At 41.8% G+C, this 24,399-nt stretch overlaps 1 protein-coding gene across 5 annotated transcripts in view; it reads right to left on the bottom strand.

The window, feature by feature from the left end:
* EPHA5 (EPH receptor A5) overlaps positions 1-24,399 on the bottom strand; it is a 715,434-nt gene that overhangs the window by 77,489 nt on the left and 613,546 nt on the right. For all 5 annotated transcript variants that reach the window (XM_069743129.1, XM_069743127.1, XM_069743125.1 and 2 more), the window contains exons 6-8: positions 18,860-18,984; positions 17,033-17,192; positions 2,810-2,915 (exon numbers count right to left, since the gene is read on the bottom strand). In XM_069743129.1, the coding sequence (XP_069599230.1) occupies positions 2,810-2,915; positions 17,033-17,192; positions 18,860-18,984 (391 nt within the window). The remainder of the gene's footprint in view (positions 1-2,809; positions 2,916-17,032; positions 17,193-18,859; positions 18,985-24,399) is intronic.

The following is a 24,399-nucleotide window of genomic DNA, read 5'->3' as shown; positions in this document are numbered from 1 at the left end:
GTGAGGTCTTGTTTTTTGCGGGACGAGTTGACATTTGTATTGGTACCAATGTTAGGGGTCGAGTTCCCGCCTCTGCACGGGGGGAATCTCGGGCCATCTCCACTGCAATCTCCTATTCTTCTCCTGCCGCAGTGGAGACTGCTCACCGGAGATGTCGGTCCCAGCGTCTCACTCAGTCTGACTCTGCGCAAAGGGGTCACTGCTGCCTTTCCAGCTTCTGCCAATGCAGCCAGTACTGGGCAGTGGCGAGCAGATGTTTTTGGGACTAAGTCCTGCTTTTACCCTTCTGAGCATGCCCAGGGTAAGATCTCTTGTTGGAGATCAAGGGTCACATGCTTAGATACTGCAGCTAATCCCATTGGTCCTCTGGGAAGGTCCTGAAGGTGCTCAACTTCTGTGGCAGCCTCCCGTTGGTCCTTCTGGGAAGGTCCTGTACTTGCTGCAGCTATAAAAGATTTGCATGACCGCACAGCCATGTGCTAGTTTCAATCCAAGTTATGTGCTTTGTGCCAGTGTGGTTATGTGTGATTGTATTCAGGGACCCGGCTGAAATAAGCCCCTTGTATACCGGCACCTCCGGTGAGGAGATTGTGTGATTGTATTCAGGGACCTGGCTGAAATAAGCCCCTAGAATACTGGCACCTCCGGTGAGGAGATTGTGTGCTTGCATGACCACTGACTGCTATCAGTTTGGCAGTTAGCTTGTGCTCCTGTGAGTCTAACAGGGCGCAGTGCTTTCCTTTCATGGCTACTCTGTGAAGTAACAGAGCTAGCCTATACCGCCAAATAGTGCCCCCATTCACTAGCAGCAGGTTCCTCCTGCACTGTGGACCCCGGGCTGTGAACGCACCAATAATAATAAACACCTATATTTACTCGGTGCATTTCACTAGCCCTAACAACCAATTTCGGGCACATGACATTTTTTGATCGCTTTTTATTCCAATTTTTGTGAGGCAGAATGAACAAAAAACAGCAATTCATGAATTTCTTTTGGGGGGGCGTTTATACCATTCCATGTTTGGTAAAATTGATAAAGCAGTTTTATTCTTCCGGTCAGTACGATTACAGTGATACTTCATTTATATATATTTTTTTATATTTTGGTGCTTTTGTACAATAAAAACTATTTTATAGAAAAAATAATTATTTTTGCATTGCTTTATTCTGAAGGCTATAACTTTTTAATTTTTTTGCTGATGACGCTGTGTGGTGGCTCATTTTTGCAGGACAAGATGTCATTTTCAGCGGTACCATGTATATTTATATCCGTCTTTTTGATCTCATGTTATTCCACTTTTTGTTCGGCGGTATGATGTTAAATCATTGTTTTTTGCCTCTTTTTTTTTACAGTGTTCACTGAAGGGGATAACTAGCGGGACAGTTTTATAGGTCAGGTCTTTACGGATGCGGCGATACTAAATATGTGTAATTTTATTGTTTTTATATATATATATAAATAAAGAAATGTATTTATTGAAACAATTTGTTTTTCTTTATTTAGGATTTTTTTTTACACATGTAAATATTTTTGTTTTTAACTTTTTTACTTTGTTCCAGGGTGGGACATCATGGTATAGTGTCAGATCGCAAAGCACTGTGTCAGATCAGCAATCTGACAGGCAGTGCAGGAGGCTTGCCAGCACCAGCTCTCAGCATGCGCTTGCAAGTCACCTCCCTGCAGGACCCATAAGGCCCCCTGCAGCCATCTTGGATCCGCGGCCTGCAGGGAGGAGGACGGAGGAGACACTCGGAACAACGCGATCACATCGTGTTGTTCCATAGGTCTCTAGGAAGCACACAGAGAGCCCATTCCCTGCGCGATGCTTCCGTATGCTGCCGGAACACTGCAATCATGTTTGATCGCAGTTTTCTGGGGGTTAATGTGCCGAGAGCGGTCCGTGACAACTCTTGGCACATAGTGCCGGATGCCAGCTGTGATAATCAGCTGTGATAATCAGCTGACACCTGGCCACGGGGGGAGCGCGGCTGATCGGTGATGACGTACTATCCCGTCGGTGGTCATAGGGGCCCAGACCACCTTGACGGGATAGTACATCCAATGTCAGAAAGGTGTTAACTGGCAGTGAGAATTAGAAGGTCAGGGTTATAAATGGGTGACAGCCCAGCCCAGGGCTCACAGAAAGAAACCAGGAATGAAACCCATATCACAAAATGATCCAAGAAATGTTATGAATGCATGTTATGAATCCAATTAAGCAATTTAAATAACTCAACACAACTAATATAGCAGGTGGCTTCCCCAAATTCAACATAACATTCCACTTTTACAGACAGCTGCAGTCTCAGAATTATTGAACTACTTTGTGACAAGTGTCTTTAACACTTAGTAGAGAGCATTTAGCTGTTATGACCTGCTGCAAACATGATGTATAGCCAGACACAAGCTTCTTGCAGCTTCCAGAGCTCTAGCTCATTTCTCACAGGCACAGTTCACTAATTTTCTTGGGTCCTCAAGAGAGTGGTTCAAGTGAAGAAATCAATGGCTTGTACATACATGGGAAAGGATATGAATAGAAAGCAAAGGCACTGAGTCCTCCCAGAGAAACTTACTAATGCTTTACACTACAGGTCTTGTTTTTACATTTTAACTAATGAAACCTTCTCGGGTTTTTCCTCTTATCTATAATAAAACCATGCATGCTATTTTTCTAGAACAGTTTTAAAAGTTGTTACTCTGTAAAATATAAACCTGAAAATAAAATAAATGTAATTGTATAAATAGAATTGAGTGTGCATAAAATGCAAATGCAAGTTGTTTTCAAAGCTTCAACATAATCCCACTCACCTTCCACTGAGAAGAAAACCAACCATTCCAGCTAGAAGAATAATTCCCACAGTTACCGACACAGCTATAAGAGGAATTTGACTCTGGTCCCCGGTTGCGGCATAGGCTGAGAAGATAGACAGAAAACAGGGAATATGGTTTAGTTATACAAAGCTCAATTGTTACAAAATAGCAATTGTTATTAGTGTTGAGCGATACCGTCCGATATTAGAAAGTATCGGTATCAGATGGTATCGGCCGATATCCGAAAAATATCAGATATCGCTGATACCGATATCCGATACCAATACAAGTCAATGGGACACAAATATCGGAAGGTATCCTGATGGTTCCCAGGGTCTGAAGGAGAGGAAACTCTCCTTCAGGCCCTGCGATCCATATTAATGTGTAAAATAAAGAATAAAAATAAAAAATATTGATATAACATAGTAACATAGTAACATAGTTAGTAAGGCCGAAAAAAGACATTTGTCCATCCAGTTCAGCCTATATTCCATCATAATAAATCCCCAGATCTACGTCCTTCTACAGAACCTAATAATTGTATGATACAATATTGTTCTGCTCCAGGAAGACATCCAGGCCTCTCTTGAACCCCTCGACTGAGTTCGCCATCACCACCTCCTCATGCAAGCAATTCCAGATTCTCACTGCCCTAACAGTAAAGAATCCTCTTCTATGTTGGTGGAAAAACCTTCTCTCCTCCAGACGCAAAGAATGCCCCCTTGTGCCTGTCACTTTCCTTGGTATAAACAGATACTCAGCGAGATATTTGTATTGTCCCCTTATATACTTATACATGGTTATTACATCGCCCCTCAGTCGTCTTTTTTCTAGACTAAATAATCCTAATTTCGCTAATCTATCTGGGTATTGTAGTTCTCCCATCCCCTTTATTAATTTTGTTGCCCTCCTTTGTACTCTCTCTAGTTCCATTATATCCTTCCTGAGCACCGGTGCCCAAAACTGGACACAGTACTCCATGTGCGGTCTAACTAGGGATTTGTACAGAGGCAGTATAATGCTCTCATCATGTGCATCCAGACCTCTTTTAATGCACCCCATGTTCCTGTTTGCCTTGGCAGCTGCTGCCTGGCACTGGCTGCTCCAGGTAAGTTTATCATTAACTAGGATCCCCAAGTCCTTCTCCCTGTCAGATTTACCCAGTGGTTTCCCATTCAGTGTGTAATGGTGATATTGATTCCTTCTTCCCATGTGTATAACCTTACATTTATCATTGTTAAACCTCATCTGCCACCTTTCAGCCCAAGTTTCCAACTTATCCAGATCCATCTGTAGCAGAATACTATCTTCTCTTGTATTAACTGCTTTACATAGTTTTGTATCATCTGCAAATATCGATATTTTACTGTGTAAACCTTCTACCAGATCATTAATGAATATGTTGAAGAGAACAGGTCCCAATACTGACCCCTGCGGTACCCCACTGGTCACAGCGACCCAGTTAGAGACTATACCATTTATAACCACCCTCTGCTTTCTATCACTAAGCCAGTTACTAACCCATTTACACACATTTTCCCCCAGACCAAGCATTCTCATTTTGTGTACCAACCTCTTGTGCGGCACGGTATCAAACGCTTTGGAAAAATCGAGATATACCACGTCCAATGACTCACCATGGTCCAGCCTAAAGCTTACCTCTTCATAAAAACTGATTAGATTGGTTTGACAGGAGCGATTTCTCATAAACCCATGCTGATATGGAGTTAAACAGTTATTCTCATTGAGATAATCCAGCATAACATCCCTCAGAAACCCTTCAAATATTTTACCAACAATAGAGGTTAGACTTACTGGCCTATAATTTCCAGGTTCACTTTTAGAGCCCTTTTTGAATATTGGCACCACATTTGCTATGCGCCAGTCCTGCGGAACAGACCCCGTCACTATAGAGTCCCTAAAAATAAGAAATAATGGTTTATCTATTACATTACTTAGTTCTCTTAGTACTCGTGGGTGTATGCCATCCGGACCCGGAGATTTATCTATTTTGATCTTATTTAGCCGGTTTCGCACCTCTTCTTGGGTTAGATTGGTGACCCTTAATATAGGGTTTTCAGTGTTTCTTGGGATTTCACCTAGCATTTCATTTTCCACCGTGAATACAGTGGAGAAGAAGGTGTTTAATATGTTAGCTTTTTCCTCGTCATCTACAACCATTCTTTCCTCACTATTTTTTAAGGGGCCTACATTTTCAGTTTTTATTCTTTTACTATTGATATAGTTGAAGAACAGTTTGGGATTAGTTTTACTCTCCTTAGCAATGTGCTTCTCTGTTTCCTTTTTGGCAGCTTTAATTAGTTTTTTAGATAAAGTATTTTTCTCCCTATAGTTTTTTAGAGCTTCAATGGTGCCATCCTGCTTTAGTAGTGCAAATGCTTTCTTTTTACTGTTAATTGCCTGTCTTACTTCTTTGTTTAGCCACATTGGGTTTTTCCTATTTCTAGTCCTTTTATTCCCACAAGGTATAAACCGCTTACACTGCCTATTTAGGATGTTCTTAAACATTTCCCATTTAAAGAATAAATAAAGAATAAAAAATATTGATATACTTACCCTCGGACGGGCCCTGGTTGTCACCGCTGCAATCGCCATGCTTTTCTTCCTAAGAATGAGCGCGTTAATAACCTTCGATGATGTCGCGGCTTGTGATTGGTCGCGTGAGCGGTCACATGACCGCTCAGCGACCAATCACAAGACGCAACGTCATCGAAGGTACTTAACAAGCTCATTCATAGGAAGGAAAACATGGCGATTGCAGCGGTGACAACCAGGGCCCGTCCGAGGGTAAGTATATCAATATTTTTTATTTTTATTCTTTATTTTACACATTAATCTAAATCCCGATACCGATTCACGATATCACAAAAATTTCGGAACTCGGTATCGGAATTCCGATACCGCAAATATCGGCTGATACCCGATACTTGCGGTATCAGAATGCTCAACACTAATTGTTATACAAGTCAAATGAAAATATACATGGAATTTTCCTTTTCTCCTTATTTTAAGTCAAAACAAACATGTCCTTCAAGCAAAAATTTATCAAACGTATGTTTTAATCATGAAAAATATTTAATAAGTATTGTGCTCTAGATGTTTGTTACTACGTGACTACATTTATAATGCTCTATGTGGAAACACCGTGATCAGTGGGTGCGCTAGTCCACTGGCTTGAGACCGCATGAACCAGAGATCATCCAACTGAACAGCCAACTTTCCTTTTACTGTGGGCATAGTACTACTTAAACACAGGGTGAGATTACAATAACAAGAAAATACTTTATTGAACCACAAAACAGGCAAATAGCACACAAAATAGCCCCAGGAAAATACCCAAGATGGTGCAAAATTACAGAGTCTCACCCTTCCGCTTACTTGCTGGGATAAGAGCAGCTGTGACTTCAGAGCTTCCAGGGTCAACTACCCCATCTGTGGCACACACAGAGAGCAAGTAGCAGCACGCTTAGGAAGGTGACAGTCCATTGAGGTACAAGGCCAGGTTGCCAGAGGGTCACAACCTGGATTCTCTGAACATCTGCATAGTGTCAGGTGAATGGTGTGTCCCAATCCTGGCTTTCCCAAAAGTATCTATGGGGATCAGGTGACTGGTGGGTCAAAATTCTGACTACCTCAAACATATCCATGTGTTCATTGAAGGTCAATGGAGAAGATCTGTATTCTTTCAGCTCAGGCCATGGTTGTCCAAGCTGGCATCCTGTAGAATGTCAAATCTGTGTCCATCGTGATAGAGCCATAATCTGGCAGCTATCCTGTAAAGTGTTGCTGGCTGTGGTTTTGAAAAGATTCTCTGGTTTTCTGGATGTTTGGATCTCTTGGATGTATTGGATGCCATGATACAGAGGCATTTCCCTTTTTATATTTTACAACTGTTCTTCAAGACATCAATCACAGGTCAAGAGGAAAGGCTGATGAGGTTAACTCGCATTTTTTGACTATTCAAAATTTTTCCTTCATTGTTTGCAAGTCAACAAACTGCATGGCCAGGTATAATGTGTAATCAACATATCAGCAAACATCATTGTTTAGTGACCCTGCATCACTGTCTTGCAAAGATAACAGAAAATAAGATGTATGAGGTGATATAAGAGGTAAATAACCATTCATCAATTTACAAATATCAATTCAACCTATAAGAAGAGCCAACATAAAGATAACAGTCTATGCCTCCTGGCTTACTGAAAATAGACATCTGGATAATTAAGATTAAATGCTATGTGGTCACACTTGAGGGGGAGCTTGAGCCCCCACCCCGCATGTTTGGCGCTTTTTAGACAGTCAATAAACATGTTGGGATTGCCTGCCAGTCACTGTAATGCCGTAGCCATCTTGGTACTGGAATTACTGTGATTGTCTTGCCGCACAGCGTCAAGAGGTTTATATAAGACCAGAGATGATATGCTCATCACACTGTACACCAGAAACAGGCAGAGCAGGGAGAGGTGCTGGTGAAACAGGGACAGAATTGTTGCTGCATATTAGCCAGGGATTCAACCACCTTTACATTTCTTTCAAGTACAACAACAGACCTTCTTAGGGCTAATTATAATTAATAGTAATACTGCTGCTTGCAGCACTTAGGGAAAGATTATGCTGAAGGGATCGTGTAGGACAGGATAGGGTGAATTGCACGTCCTTTATGCTGCAGCCTGCAACTCATACCAAAACCCCTTCTCAGGCCTAATAATATTCTTTGTGTTTTTAATCCTGCAAATTGTTCTGAGCAGGGAAATATTATACAACAATATTACTGCTGCAGTTGTGCACCAAAAGCATACAACCAGACTTGATTCGACTTTAATAGCATAGCTATATTATTGCTTCTTCAGTGCAACCAGTTCATCTGAGGGGTGCAAATTTTTTGCAATAGTAATGCATTTTTTCAGCAGTGAAATGTTATATGGCATTTATCATGCTCGGGTTGTACCTCAAAACAAAAAAATCATTGTCTGGTTAGAAATAGCATCACTATATTGATATTGCAGTCTAAGAAGTCCATCAGAAGTTGGAACATTTTCCTACCATTCTAATGCTGCAATTTTTTTCAGCAGTGACATTTTATGCAGCATTTATTGTGCCTCAGTTGTGCCTCAAAGCACATAAAAATATTTGGTTAGAAACAGCACCACTATATTGATACTGCACTCTTAGAAGTCCATCTGAAGTGGGCAAATTTTCCTGCCTTTGGAACACTGCACCGTTTTCTAAACAGTGACATATCATACATAGTTTAAAATGGGCAAGGTGCATGGTAAGGGATGAGGAAGTGAACGTGGTGCTAATGGTGAGTGCAGAGGCTGAGGCCATGTGTAAGGTGAAACTGTGCCTGCCAAGGGAGCACAACAAAAACAATGTAAGGAAATGTAAGGAAAGTAAAAGTAGGTTGTTAACCAACAGTAGAACCCTTTATAATGGAGAAGCAGTCAGCTATGTGCCATGCATGAGGTTTCAGGATGTGGCCCAGCATTTACAGCCTGGAAATGAAATTTCAACGAGGAACTGGTGGTTAAGGGAGCAGTGTAAGCCTTCTTAGCCAGTAGCCTTGAAACCTTATGCAACAACTCCATTTTTTTTTTCAGCCACACTTAGATAGCACAAACATCAGTTTCATACAGTACTATTGTCACTTTACTCTCTATGTAAAGTCTTGTCTAAAGTCCACTTTAAGGGAGGATATTAGCGAAGGAAATGAGGATGTCGAGTCCATATGGGTCGAAATTCATGGAGGGAAAAATGGTAACAAAATCCTCATTGGGGTCTGTTACAAACCCCCAAATATAACAGAAACCATGGAAAGTCTACTTCTAAAGCAGATAGATGAAGCTGCAACCCATAATGAGGTCCTGGTTATGGGGGACTTTAACTACCCGGATATTAACTGGGAAACAGAAACCTGTGAAACCCATAAAGGCAACAGGTTTCTGCTAATAACCAAGAAAAATTATCTTTCACAATTGGTGCAGAATCCAACCAGAGAAGCAGCACTTTTAGACCTAATACTATCTAATAGACCTGACAGAATAACAAATCTGCAGGTGGTCGGGCATCTAGGAAATAGCGACCACAATATTGTACAGTTTCACCTGTCTTTCACTAGGGGGACTTGTCAGGGAGTCACAAAAACACTGAACTTTAGGAAGGCAAAGTTTGACCAGCTTAGAGATGCCCTCAATCTGGTAGACTGGGACAATATCCTCAGAAATAAGAATACAGATAATAAATGGGAAATGTTTAAGAACATCCTAAATAGGCAGTGTAAGCGGTTTATACCTTGTGGGAATAAAAGGACTAGAAATAGGAAAAACCCAATGTGGCTAAACAAAGAAGTAAGACAGGCAATTAACAGTAAAAAGAAAGCATTTGCACTACTAAAGCAGGATGGCACCATTGAAGCTCTAAAAAACTATAGGGAGAAAAATACTTTATCTAAAAAACTAATTAAAGCTGCCAAAAAGGAAACAGAGAAGCACATTGCTAAGGAGAGTAAAACTAATCCCAAACTGTTCTTCAACTATATCAATAGTAAAAGAATAAAAACTGAAAATGTAGGCCCCTTAAAAAATAGTGAGGAAAGAATGGTTGTAGATGACAAGGAAAAAGCTAACATATTAAACACCTTCTTCTCCACGGTATTCACGGTGGAAAATGAAATGCTAGGTGAAATCCCAAGAAACAATGAAAACCCTATATTAAGGGTCACCAATCTAACCCAAGAAGAGGTGCAAAACCGGCTAAATAAGATTAAAATACATAAATCTCCGGGTCCGGATGGCATACACCCACGAGTACTAAGAGAACTAAGTAATGTAATAGATAAACCATTATTTCTTATTTTTAGGGACTCTATAGCGACAGGGTCTGTTCCGCAGGATTGGCGCATAGCAAATGTGGTGCCAATATTCAAAAAGGGCTCTAAAAGTGAACCTGGAAATTATAGGCCAGTAAGTCTAACCTCTATTGTTGGTAAAATATTTGAAGGGTTTCTGAGGGATGTTATTCTGGATTATCTCAATGAGAATAACTGTTTAACTCCATATCAGCATGGGTTTATGAGAAATCGCTCCTGTCAAACCAATCTAATCAGTTTTTATGAAGAGGTAAGCTATAGGCTGGACCACGGTGAGTCATTGGACGTGGTATATCTCGATTTTTCCAAAGCGTTTGATACCGTGCCGCACAAGAGTTTGGTACACAAAATGAGAATGCTTGGTCTGGGGGAAAATGTGTGTAAATGGGTTAGTAACTGGCTTAGTGATAGAAAGCAGAGGGTGGTTATAAATGGTATAGTCTCTAACTGGGTCGCTGTGACCAGTGGGGTACCGCAGGGGTCAGTATTGGGACCTGTTCTCTTCAACATATTCATTAATGATCTGGTAGAAGGTTTACACAGTAAAATATCGATATTTGCAGATGATACAAAACTATGTAAAGCAGTTAATACAAGAGAAGATAGTATTCTGCTACAGATGGATCTGGATAAGTTGGAAACTTGGGCTGAAAGGTGGCAGATGAGGTTTAACAATGATAAATGTAAGGTTATACACATGGGAAGAAGGAATCAATGTCACCATTACACACTGAATGGGAAACCACTGGGTAAATCTGACAGGGAGAAGGACTTGGGGATCCTAGTTAATGATAAACTTACCTGGAGCAGCCAGTGCCAGGCAGCAGCTGCCAAAGCAAACAGGATCATGGGGTGCATTAAAAGAGGTCTGGATACACATGATGAGAGCATTATACTGCCTCTGTACAAATCCCTAGTTAGACCGCACATGGAGTACTGTGTCCAGTTTTGGGCACCGGTGCTCAGGAAGGATATAATGGAACTAGAGAGAGTACAAAACAGGGCAACAAAATTAATAAAGGGGATGGGAGAACTACAATACCCAGATAGATTAGCGAAATTCGGATTATTTAGTCTAGAAAAAAGACGACTGAGGGGCGATCTAATAACCATGTATAAGTATATAAGGGGACAATACAAATATCTCGCTGAGGATCTGTTTATACCAAGGAAGGTGACGGGCACAAGGGGGCATTCTTTGCGTCTGGAGGAGAGAAGGTTTTTCCACCAACATAGAAGAGGATTCTTTACTGTTAGGGCAGTGAGAATCTGGAATTGCTTGCCTGAGGAGGTGGTGATGGCGAACTCAGTCGAGGGGTTCAAGAGAGGCCTGGATGTCTTCCTGGAGCAGAACAATATTGTATCATACAATTAGGTTCTGTAGAAGGACGTAGATCTGGGGATTTATTATGATGGAATATAGGCTGAACTGGATGGACAAATGTCTTTTTTCGGCCTTACTAACTATGTTACTATGTTATTGGTAGAAAAACAAAAGGAAAGTAAAACAGGTACAGTAGTTAATTGAAAGTAAGTGCAATCCTGCCTGTCTTGGAGCCCTACTTCTGCAGGCAACACACATATGAAGGAGGCCCAACTTGAATTCTCCACATTTCAAAAAATGATTGTCACATAACACTAAAGTGGCATCAATTTCCACAGAGTAGAAACAGTATAATAGTCCTCTGGCACACCTTCTACTACAGGCAACCCACCAGATGGAGGCCCAACTTTGATTCTTCACATTTCCAAAAATTATTATCACACACCACTAAAGTGGAATCAATTTCCACATAGTGTAAACAGTATAATAATCCTCTGACACACCTTCTACTACAGGCAACCCATCAGATAGAGAACCAACTTGAAGTTTCCACCTTTCAAAAAATTGTTTGTAACATAATTCACACAAAGTGGGATCTACAACCTCATTGTCATCTTCTCTGTTCTCTGTTCTCACACTCCTCACCCTGAGAGTCATCTTCCTCATCTTCCTGCCCTGACACCAGTCTCATCAAGATCACTTCCACTCCTGGTGGAAAACATCTGGTGATGAGGGTCTGGATTCTTCTCGGACCCTACTTCATCTGGCCCTGGACACAACATGAAAATATTTTGGGCATCGGTGCAGATGCTTTCCTCAGAAGACCATAGAATAGAATGCATGAATAGCTATGCAGAATGGCCCATCTGTGGTTCCCCAAAGTCAGTTGGGCATTTGGAAATTTGTGACATGGGGGAAACTAGGATTAATGGGGTGCCACCTCTGAGGATTGTACTTTGAGAAAAAATTGTTGTGTAACCGAAAACAAATTCGTTCATGCTGAATTTGAGATTGGCGAATGTCTTCTGAACAAATTTGCTCATCTCTATTTATGATGCACTTCTTAATTTTTGAAGGCCTACTGTTAAGACTGGCGGAACGCACCAAGTACAAGATGAAATGGAACTAGGTGCGTTCGCAGTCCGAGGTCCACCGTGCAGGTAAAAACCCTGCTGCTAGTAAGACGGACTATATGGCGGTACTACAAGTATACACGCACGGGTTAACTGCACCCTGCGTGAAGAAAGCGATCCTGTTGCGTCACAGGACCGCGGTACCGCACATAGAGCGTGAGCAATAAGTCAGCGAACTCAACCCCAACTAGGATTGAAGTCCGATTAGACACTTGCTGGCACAACACCGCAACTGGGTGTGTAAGGAAACTAAATAATAATATAAAGGCACAAGAGTGCGTGCGGTGCCGCACAGACGGACGCCACTAACCACCCAGGCTTGGATCAGGAAAGCGCAGAGCAAGCGCACGGCGCCGTACAGGCGGACACAGCAACTGGTAGCTGTAATGTGTGTTACGTGCTGTTGGATAAGTCGGGCGCTAGATAGCAAACATACACCTTCCGCGAACAGACATTCAATAGGGAAGGGGTATTTAAAGAGCGACTTTCACTCACAACACACACACATATTTACAAGACAATACTAGCGCATGGCCGTGCGGTCATGCGCAGTTTATATAGCTGCAGCACAGGAAACAGCTACAGAAGTTTTGCCCTTTCAGGACCTGCCAAAAGGACCAATGGGATGTGCTGCAGTACCTGAGCATGTGACCCTCGATCTCCAACAGGAGATCTTGCCCTGGGCATGCTCAGTGTGTGCAAATAAGGACTTAGATCCAGAAACGTCCACTCGCCGCTGCCCAGCACTGGCTTCAATGGCAGAAGCAGGAAAAGCAGCAGTAACTCTTCGCACAGAGTCAGACTGAGCGAGACGCTGGGATCGACGTCCCTCCTGAGCAGACTTCACTGCGGCTGGAGGAGAATGGGAGACCACAGCGGAGACGGATCGAGATTTCCCCTGTGCAGCAGAGGAAACTCGACTCCTAACACCTACATCGAACATTCTTTTATATACAGTGAGTAAGAAAAGTATTCAGACCCTTTTACATTTTTCACTCTTTGTGTCATTGTAGCCATTTGGTAAATTCAGAAAAGTTAATTTTTTTTCACATTAATATACACTCTGCACCCCATCTTGACTGAAAAAAAACAGAAATGTAGAATTTTTTCAAATTTAATGAACAAGAAAAACTGAAACCCTCCCAACTATCACAAATATTAACTTTGAATATGATGTGTAAATGAGAGAATTGCTCTATGTAAAAGCTCATGTTAAAATCGCAATGCAATCAGATTGAACTCACGTGACACTTGCATTACACTTGTGCAACTCTCGGCAGGGAGACTTGGACCGGTTTTTAATACTTTTAGAGTGACTCCGGCCTAATAGAGAAATCTACATCTTTCATCTTCTGAACTGATGATTCATTTTCAAACATCAGCTCAGTGTGCCAAAAAAAGCCCTCACTCAACCCGAGATCATGAAAAATAGAGACCTTACGGGTAACCAAAAATGGCACAATTTTTTTTTTTTTTACAAATTTTGGAATTTATTTTTCAACGCTTAGATAAAAAAAGAACATAGACATGTTTAGTTTCAATGAACTCATAATGACCAGGAGAATCATAATGGCTGGTCAGTTTTAGCATTTAGAGAGCCTAGTAAAAAAGCAAAACAAAAAAACAAGTGTGGGATTGCACTTTTTTGCAATTTAACCACACTTGGAATTTTTTTCCCATTTTTTAGTACATGACATGGTAAAACCAACAATGTTGCTGAAAAGTACAACTCTTCCTGCAAAAAACATCCCCTCACATGGCCATTTTGACCAAGAAACGAAAAATGTATGGCTCTGGGAAGAAAGGGAGCAAAAATTGAAAATGCAAAACCAAAAATACCTCTGGTCATTAAGGGGTTAAAGACTGAAAAACACTATGTTCACACATGGTCAAAATTGTTGGTACCCCTCGTTTAATGACAGAAAAACTCACAATATGTCACAAAAATAACTTGAATCTGAAAAAAGTGATAAAAAATAAAAAATCTATAAGTCAGACATTGTTTTTCAACTATGCTTCCACAGAATTTAAAAAAAAATAAACTCATGAAATAGGCCTGGACAGAAATGATGGTACCCTTAATTTAATATTTTGTAGCACAACCTTTTGAGGCCATTACTTCAATCAAACAATTCAATGAGACTTCTGCACTTCTCGATGGGTATTTTGGCCCACTCCTCAAGAGCAAACTGCTCCAGTTGTCTAATGTTTGAAGGTTGCCTGTTCCAGATGGCATGTTTCAGCTCTGTCCAAAGATGCTCAATAGGATTTAGGTCAGGGTTCGTAGAAGGCCACTTCAGAATAGTTCAGTGGTTTCCTCTTAGCCATTCTTGGGTATTTTTAGGTGTGTTTTGGGTTATTATCTCATTGCAAGACTCATGAACCATGACTGAGACCAAGCTTTCTGACATTGGGCAGCGCATTTCTCTCTAGAATCCCATGATAGTTTTGAGATTTCAATGTACCTGTGATGATTCAAAAAGGAAAAACGAAAAGGTGGACCCACTGGACTGTGACAATGATCCCCTCACAGACGAGCTGGCCTGATGGTACGCCCTCTATACAGGGAGAGTTAGGGGCAGGCCCACGAGGGACTATCGCCACTGAGGCTGGAGGACCAGGATGAAAAGGAAAGACCAAAGGGAACACGAGACCAGAGGAAGAGAAGGAGGTACAAGACTGGCAGGAGCGAAAGAGACACAGGGTAAGCGAGAGTACCACCGAGAAGCTGGACTACGGAGACTCGGGATTGTAAAAGGCACAGGACTGCAGAGACACAGGAGTGGCAAATGGGCTGCAGAGACACTGGACAAGAAAGGCACAGGAATGGCGAGGAGCTGTAGAGACACAAATAGAGAAAAAAAAACTTCTTCCAGCTCCATTGTAAAATTCAGGCTTTGTAACTTTATTGAATCCAAGCTTGGATAAAGATCCTTTCGGATCGAAACGTGTCGCTCACTGTCCCATGTGCTCTTGGAGAGTTGTATCATCACTGATTTTAAACAGGATTCAATAAAGTTACAAAGCCTGAATTTTACAATGGAGCTGGAACAAGTATTTTTTTCTCTGGATTCTACCTCGTTGATCAGCGTGGAGTTCCGTGCACCTGTGGTGGTTGCCTGGTGAGCTGGCTTTTCTTTTCTATTTTCTTATACACAAATAGAGAACCGAGGTCAGAAAGCTAGGAGTACATGGAAAGGCGTACGGCCAAGAGCACTTGCAGGCACAAATGATCATCAGGCACAGAGGGGCGGCAGGAAGAGGTTTACATAGCAGCGCAACGAGCACTTCCGGGTAACAGTCCTCCAGGATGATAGAGAGGACGAGAAGGAGTGCCAGCAGGAGGATTAGAGGTGCGCACACGCAGTGCTGAGTCTGGCGTGCACGCACACATGACAAGCAGCAGAGGCCGGGAGCAAGCGCTGAGGAGAAGACACCGCAGGAGAGGAGGCATGCCGAGGACTGCTAAGTATGACAGGGTGCGGGAGGCGGCAGCGGCAGCAGCATGACAATACCCTGCTCAGATTCTTGACACCAAAGCAGCCCCAGAACATAACAGGGCCTCCTACATGTTTCACAGTAGGGACAGTGTTCTTTTCTTGATATGCTTCATTTTTCCGTCTGTGAAATAGAGCTGATGTGCCTTGCCAAAAAGTTTAATTTTTGTCTCATCTGTCCATAGGACATTCTCCCAGAAGCTTTGTGGCTTGTCAACATGTAGTTTGGCAAATTGCAGTCAGGCTTTTCATGATTTTTTTTCAACAATGGTGTCCTCCTTAACAATGGTGTTCTCCTTGGTCATCTCCCATGAAGTCCACTTTGGCTCATACAAAGAAGGATGGTGCGGTCTGACACTGATGTTCCTTGAGTTGAAGTTCACCTTTAATCTGTTTAGTTTTTCTGAGCTTTTTTGTTACTATTCATATTATCCGTTTCTTTGATTTGTCATCAATTTTTCTACAGCCATGTCCAGGGAGGTTGGCTACAGTCCCATGGATCTTAAATTTCTTAATAATATGTGCAACTGCAGTCACAGGAACATGAAGCTGCTTGGAGATGGTCTTAAAACCTTGATCTTTAAAATATTTGTCTATAATTTTTTTTCTAATCTCCTGAGACAACTCTTTCCTTTTCCTACTCTGGTCCATGTTGAGTGTGATACTCACCATGTCACCAAACAGCACAGTGAGTATCTGTAGCCCTAAATACAGGCCAACTCACTGACTCCAAGATTGTAGACACCTGTGATGCTAGTTTGTGGACACACCATGATTTAACATGTCCCTTTTGTTACATTATTTTCAGGGGTACTGTCATTTCTGTCCAGGCCTATTTCATGAATTTTAATTTTTTAACAATTCTGTGAAAGCATGCTTGAAAAGCAATGTCTGAATTTCATTTGATCATGTTCATAGATCTTTTATTTATTATTACTTTTGTCAGATTCAAGTTATTTCAGTGACCATTGTAGGTTTTTCTGTCGTTAAACGACCACCAACGGTACCAACAATTTTGACCACGTGTGTAGTTTTACCTAAAAATCAATACACAAATATAAAGTCTTATCATTTCAAAGGGCAAATAATATACTGCGTCATATGGAAAATACAATGTCATTTACAATGCAGTTTTCTATTAATATTCGACTTAAAAAGCAAACTGAATTTTATATCCCATAACCCTAGGTAAATGGAGTGGAGAAATCAGTATCCAAGTGAGTGACACAAAAGAGGGCTCTTCACTTAATGCATGAGACCTGGGAGAGGAAAAATGGAGCAGTGTAAGAATGAAATTCCCTGCTATGGTATTGATCTGCTGACTCTTTCCGCTAACTATTACATGGACATGAGCTGACAGTAATTAAAATGACTTACACACTGGGCTGGTTTCAAACTCAAATCTGCGACTGAAGGCACCGTATCCTGCGGCCGTGCGTGCACGAATCTGGAATATGTACGATGACGCAGACTTCAGCCCCTCTGAAATGATTTCTGTTTCTTTGGACTTGATAATTGTGTAGCTAGTCTCCTGGTCCTTGATTTATATACAAAGATAAAAGCAAAAATATTGCCTTTCTTAAAATTACAGAATGGAACAGAGAAATAGTTAATTGGGCAACAGTGTTTCCCCCCCCCCGCCCCCGCCAATCACTCCCATCGAGAATGTTGCATGCCTTGGTTTTTCTAATGGAACTATAATTACTTCAGACAGCTGTATTTTTTAGTCCATATTGCTGTGAGATCTCCCACGGCTGGGTTCTTGGGTGATCTAAGATGAGCTGCAGGATATCCACATAATGCCACCAAAATTTGATTTCTAGACAAAATGCATGCTAACTCACTAATTCACAAATTGTTCTACATATTTATGACAAACAGCCTAATTAGAATCTGTAAAATGTATACTGAATTTTAAAAGACCTGCTCATAGGTATTCTACAGTACTTCACTTTGCTGCGGATTTCCCTGTCATAAATTTGTAACAAATCTACCAGTTCCATCGATGAAGTGTAGAACAAATGCACAAAATGTGTTCTATTTTCAAATCCATTTCGTTTTGTTTTTTTATTACATCTCTTTAAATATCTGATAATTAGCAAGTGACAGTTCACTGTCACTCGCAGATTATCTTTAGGGCTCATTCAGGCATGAGTGATTTTTCATCAGTGTTTGTATGCCAAAACCAGGAGTGGAACATACAGAGAAAAGCTATAACTAAAAAATTGATACCTGTTCTGTGTTTTAGAAACACTCTTGGTTTTGGTTAAACCAATCATTAATACAGCAATCATATCTTACTAAACTCCCCCAGTGCACATACCGCTTTATGGATCATTTTATGCTCGATATTATTTATTTCAGAGTAGAACACTGTGGCAAACTGTAGAAGAACATGATATGCCTAGAGGACCATAATGTAATATGACTTTGTTATGTACGTAAGGCCTTAATGTTTTCATTCTCTTGGATGAGAGTTATTCATGGCTGATGGTATGATTGATGTAACTCTATGTACTAAGACACTCACCACAAAGCTTTGTATATTTTCAAGTTCTCTTTATCGGTGTATTAAACCTAATTCTAATTTCCATTTATTTATTTTTTTCCTTTGCCCACTTCTAACATAACAGTTTATATCATTTCATTGTTAGTAAGACTCTCTCTTATCACATCACATAATTGCTTTTGCCTGTGGCACAGTACAGGACTAGGAAAGAAAAATTACAGGCGCACGTGCTGTTAGCAAGTGGAATATTTCAAACGTGCTTTCATTTCCTGGGTTTTGTTTCCAGCTTTAGCCAAATAATCAATGACTTACAGGCGGCATTTTTAAGGCAATTATTCACAGGCAAAATGATTTCCTGCGCTGCCTGGATGAGCTCGTATCACAATGCGTTATAACAAATAGAACAAATTATGATACATATATGCAGCACTATATATTTTGCATTAAGTCATTGGATGACCTTTATTTAGATGAGCAATGTCTTCCAACATCGCCAACCTGAACTTTTAATGTGTTTTCCCAGGCCGCTGTGCCACACTAATGAAAAACACACACTGGAAGTCACCCTGGTAATTTACTGCAGACACAATCAATTAGTAATCAATTTCCCTATGTAGTTGATGGCTCCCCAACCAAGAAGAGTTAGTGAGAGCAAATAACACAAAGATATAATTGTACTTTACAGAAGGTCAGACCTTTTCAAAGTATTTGACCTCATATTCCAGGATGATACCGTTGGGTCGCTCTGGTTCTTGCCAAGACAAGGAAATGCTATTTCTGGAAATTTTTCCTTTCTTCACATGAGTGACTGGAGACGGGGCTGCAGAGACAGAGAAAAAAATCATTAGTAGCTGAGTGTTTCCCTTTCTTGCTTTTTGTTATAGGTAAAAGATGAGTTACCATGAAAGCTTAATAGCAAGCATGATCGTAGTAGAAGCAAGAGTTCCCCCCATCTCATAGTACTCCAGAAACATTATCTATCTATCTATCTATCTATCTATCTATCTATCTATCTATCTATCTATCTATCTATCTATCTATCTATCCAGACAGAAAAATTGGAACAGCACCAGTACCTTGTAGAAAACATAGAGTGCAGGGTCCCTCAAATGTATATCTTGTCACAAAATAAATAAAAAATGAAAAAAGAAGCAGCACTCCAAAATAAGCAAAAAGGACCTTTAATAGCCCATGTGGCGTCGCAACATTTCAGTTAGAAGGTTTCTCAAGGTTCTATGTAATCGAACTGTCACCACACGATATGAGATATTAAATGTCCTTTTTGCTTATTTTGGAGAGCTGCTCCTTTTTCATTATCTATTTTTTATCATTGCACCACTTACCAATCAGATTAATCTATTCTGTATTTTTTAGATCGGACTTTTACAAATTCAACGGTGCCAAATTCCGTATATATTCGAGTGAAAGACGAGTTTTTCAACACATTTTTTTTGTGGTGAAAATGCCTCCCTCGGCTAATACTTGAGTCATTGTCCCAGGAGACAATGGGGGAGCAGCAGCGGCAAAGCAGCAGGTCACAGGAGGCATGAGCCGGCGGCTGCTGCTAAAGCCTGTGCCTGCTGCTAAAGAGAAATTAATATTCACTGCACTGGCAGAGAATGTGAATATTCATTTCTCTTATGGAGCGCAAAGTGTCAGTCGCCGGCTTCCAGCAGCTGCCAGGCGATCACTGGTGCCCGCTACTTAAGAGTTATGAATATTCACCTCTCTCTACTCCCTTGGACATAGAATGGAGTGAATATTCATTACCATAATGAGTGGGGACACGTGATAGCCCGGCAGCTGGAGCTGTGGGCACCGGAACAAGATGCATCGAAGGCGTAAGTAGGATGTTTTGGGTTATTTTTATGCTTCTCTCATTGCGCCATGCATACAAGGATAGGGATGAGGAATCATGCAGACAAGGATAGGGATGAGGAACTATGTATACAAGGATAGGGATGAGGAATCATGCAGACAAGGATAGGGATGAGGAACTATGCATACAAGGATAGGGATGAGTAGCAATGCATGCAACCCATCGGTGTCCAGCAATCACGTCATGGACACAGCACATGATATGACGTGCCCCCTTGCCGTTGCGTGGTACATGCCACTGTTAGATATTGATGGCCATCAGGTATGTGACATATGACTTAACTGTCCATAATACAGTATGTTTGGAAGAGGTTAAATTTGAACAATGCTACATCAATGCCGAGATGTTAACATGTTTAAGATGTCAATTCTAATCCTAAAATAATGTATGTTATACACTGTATAGCAGTATATTTCTCACATATAATATTAAGATATGGTATAATACTATAAGCGTAACCCTTGCTAATATTTAGGTCTGCATGCACATCAATCACATACAAACAACTATGGACAACTTTTTAAGCCACATAAATTTAATTTGGATCAATAACCCAAATCTCCTTTATTGTTACATCATATAAAGAAATGTAGGAAAAGGTGGGGTGCAGAAAAAAATGGCAAATCAAGGCTGAATTTAAATTTTCAATTCAATTACAGCTAATACCGGGCCGCTATGTAGTTTACTTCGAAATACATAAAGAACTCCATGCATGAGGACATCCTATAACCAGTTCTAATAAATCTAGATAAAGAAGAACCCTATGGCTAGATATACACCAGAACTATCCGCAATGTTACTCCAGACCTGCTCTGAATAAAGAAGAGATAAAAAGAAGACACAGTATACGCAGAGTAGATGATAAAGCTGGCAATTTTACCCCTTTGAGCATTCTTTAATAGAAGTGTTAAAGTGTAACTGTGCGATAAAGACCAATTAAGTATATCAAATCGATCCCCAAGGTATTCAGATGATAGTGTCTTTGTATCCGGAGCACATCTGCGTTACAATGCACGGCGCTGGAGCAGAAAAGTAGAAGTATTCTGGAGTTTTCTTTCTCAAACAAAACGTAATTTAATCTCAGCATTTACACAAAGCCTGCAATCATTCCATCCTAAAAGTCTGCAACCAGATACTGCTCAGTATGATTTAAAAGGAAAAGTGCAATCGCACAGGAACCTGTTTTTAGAGGTCACTAATTCTGCAAGGGCAGCTTTCTCAGAATACCGGAGGGCTGCGCAGCGTCAACACTCAGCTGGGCTCTAACACATTTCAAAAAACAAAACAACATAAACTGTCCCTTTCTGTCTGAAAGATGTGTTACTGAAATCATACTAGGCATTTTCTGCTGGCAAATGATACTTTTATCTAAGCATTTGTTTTTATGTAGTTTTGTGGGGGGAATAAATTAATAGTACATAGATACAGAACCAGCATCAGCACCTGGCGAACCCCAGTAAATGTCGGGACCAGTGTGCATGTGAAGCCCACTCAGCCCATATTGTCATCTGCAATAAATGTACACTGCAGGTGTAGAGGAGCTCCATAGAAAGAACACGCTGGCGGTGTTATACAGAAAGCACTTGAATCTAATTGCTAGGCTTGGAATTAGCTCTGATTGCAGGAGCTCAACCCCAAAGATGCCACTGGTTTCACATTTGGGGTTGTGTCCGCAGCATTTCATCCGCAATAATCCGCATGCATTGTGTTTTCCTATATTTAACATTAGGAACGCAAGTGTCTGCGTTTGATTGCGTTTTGTCGCGTTTGACGACGCACGCGTCGTTTCATCATCTGCGGTTTGGCACGGTAAATGCTACATGTAGTAATTTTAGAGGCGTCAATTTGCCACCTAGAAACGTATGCATTTGTTTGCGGTAGAAATGCACCAAAAAAATGCATTGCTGTCTATGTGAAGGCATGCGGCCGCAAGCACATGTGTTTGCTTGCGTTCATGAACACATGCGTTGCACCAGAGAAAAACATGTCTGGACACTGATTTGCCACCCCCCACATACAAGGTGATAAAGGGAGGGAGTGGACAGTTGCAGGTCACTACGCAGCAGACAGAGAAGCTTTCCAGACGCAGCAGAGCAGAAACAGGAAGGAATCTACACTCAGAACAATGTGAGTATATCCTTGCCAATGTCTTTATTTTCTATTTTCTGTCTCTACATGTCCTAATTTCTTCCATTTCTTTCTTTCTGCATGCATCAGAATGCCTTCTTCTTCTGATGAGGAGCAACGTCCTGGGCCTTCTGAAGCCGAACATGTCAGTGAAGTGAGTACTCACCTCCTCAGATTGGTAAGTATTCACTGTCACATCTACACATGTGACAATTTTTTTTCCCTTTTTTTTTAGAGCACTTCTTCTACTGCAGCAGAGCCTGGGCAGGAGCAGCAGGGTCACGGTCAAGTGTCAAGGCAGCAGCGTGTAAGTATACAAGGCTGACTGTTTACTGTATCCTCACTTTAGTATTCTTGAATCTTCCTTTCTGTACTTCACTCTTTCTTTACAATTTTCTTCAGGACTCCATTTGTATCTTGACTTTCCTTATTCATGCCATTTCTCAGCCTCTGTTTTCTTTCTTTTCCTTATGTTAATGTATCCAACATTAATGTCTTTATTTAATTTTTAGGTTCCAGAACGGGATGAAGACCTAATAGAAAATGACCTCCTCATCTCCCTGGTCCAGGAGTGAGTCCAATTTTGGGACACCCGGATTCCACAGCACTCGGAAAACATGACGATTCGGCGCCTATGGAATGAGGTGGCCAAAGTGATGTGGGATGGCTGGGACAACGCTCCTGCTCGGGTCCGAAATGCATTTTGTAAGTATTGCAATGCAGTGTGAAGCAGCAGAGACCTTGGCCATGCTCACACAACTGTGTGTGATGAGAGAAACTCTCAGGAGTTTCCCTCATCACAAAAAGTTGTGTGATTCCGGCCAAAAGTCCATTGTCTAACCATTCTTTTTTGTTTTTCAACAGTGCTCAAAGTCAAAACACATTGGTGTTCGATGACCTGCATCAAGGACCTGCATCAAGAGAGCCATGTTCTCAGTGGTTCTGGAGCAAGGATCCAAAAGTACAAATACCATTGCATTCTGGCATTTTTAAGACCGATCCTTGCCCAGAGAATGTAAGTATTTCTCCTGTGCATTAGGTTGTGTTGTATTGCCATAATCTGTATGTTTCTATTCAACAGGAGTTGGCGATTGGTAAATTTTTGGTATTAATTTTTTTCCTTTTTTCACAGCACATGGAGCAGCACTGTTGGCACAGGTTCTGGAACAGTCCTTCATCAGATAGACACGGACCCGTCCCAGCCATCCTGCAGTGCTGCAGCAAGTGGGCCTGCCACACTAACTGGAGACCAGGAAGCTGGTCCATCAGGTCTTCCCCTTTCCCAGTCATCTGCCTCTGCCCCTTTTTTTGGGGCTCCTCCCGGCAGTGGCAGAGGGCATCGGACAGGTCCCTCATGCCCGAGTTTTTGCACTTGAGCTCGGTTTTTCACGATGGACTCAAGGCTTTGGGTGACCGAATGGATATTGCCATTAGCCACATGAATACACGTATCCAGGAGGTCACCAAAAGCCTTGACCAAGTAAAAGCCGACCTCCACAGGCCAGCACATCATTTTTTTAAACAAATTGAACAGGGCATGTCGGAACACCTTACTCCTGATCTCCGGCTTAATGTCATGCAGGCCTGCAATGCTGCTTACGTGCAGGCTATGCAGCAGAGTCGGTATTTTCAGCAGACAGTGGTGGCATATCCACCTGTGCCTTCACTGTCATGATTAACCTCAATGCCGACCTCTGCTGCATACCACTGCACGGCCACCTCTATTCCTAGCACTGCCGGACACCAGTACAGCACCACCATGCCGAGTGCTGTAGGACAGCCCACTGCCACCACCATGACAACCGCTGTTCCTGCTTGGACCTCCTCCACTGACACCATGATGCAGCAGCAGGATGCTGGCATGGCCTTCCGTACCGCCACCAAGATGCAGCAGGACCCTGGCATGGCCTTCTGCTCCACCACCACCACGATGCAGCAGGACCCTGGCATGGCCTTCCGCTCCACCACCACGATGCAGCAGGACCGAGGCATGGCCTTCCGCTCTACAAGCGCTATGGACTCTGGCATGGCCATCCGCTCTATGAGCACTATGAACTCTGGCATGGCTGCACGCTCTACGAGCACTATGGACTCTGGTATGGCCTTCCGGTCTATGAGCACTATGGACTCTGGCATGGCTGCACGCTCTACGAGCACTATGAACTCTGGCATGGCTGAATGCTCTATGAGCGCTATGGACTCTGGCATGGCTGCATGCTCTATGAGCAC

Source organism: Ranitomeya imitator, chromosome 1, assembly GCF_032444005.1.
Source record: "Ranitomeya imitator isolate aRanImi1 chromosome 1, aRanImi1.pri, whole genome shotgun sequence".
In the NCBI taxonomy this organism is placed as follows: Eukaryota; Metazoa; Chordata; class Amphibia; order Anura; family Dendrobatidae; genus Ranitomeya; species Ranitomeya imitator.
This window is presented reverse-complemented; position numbering and strand designations above follow the sequence as displayed.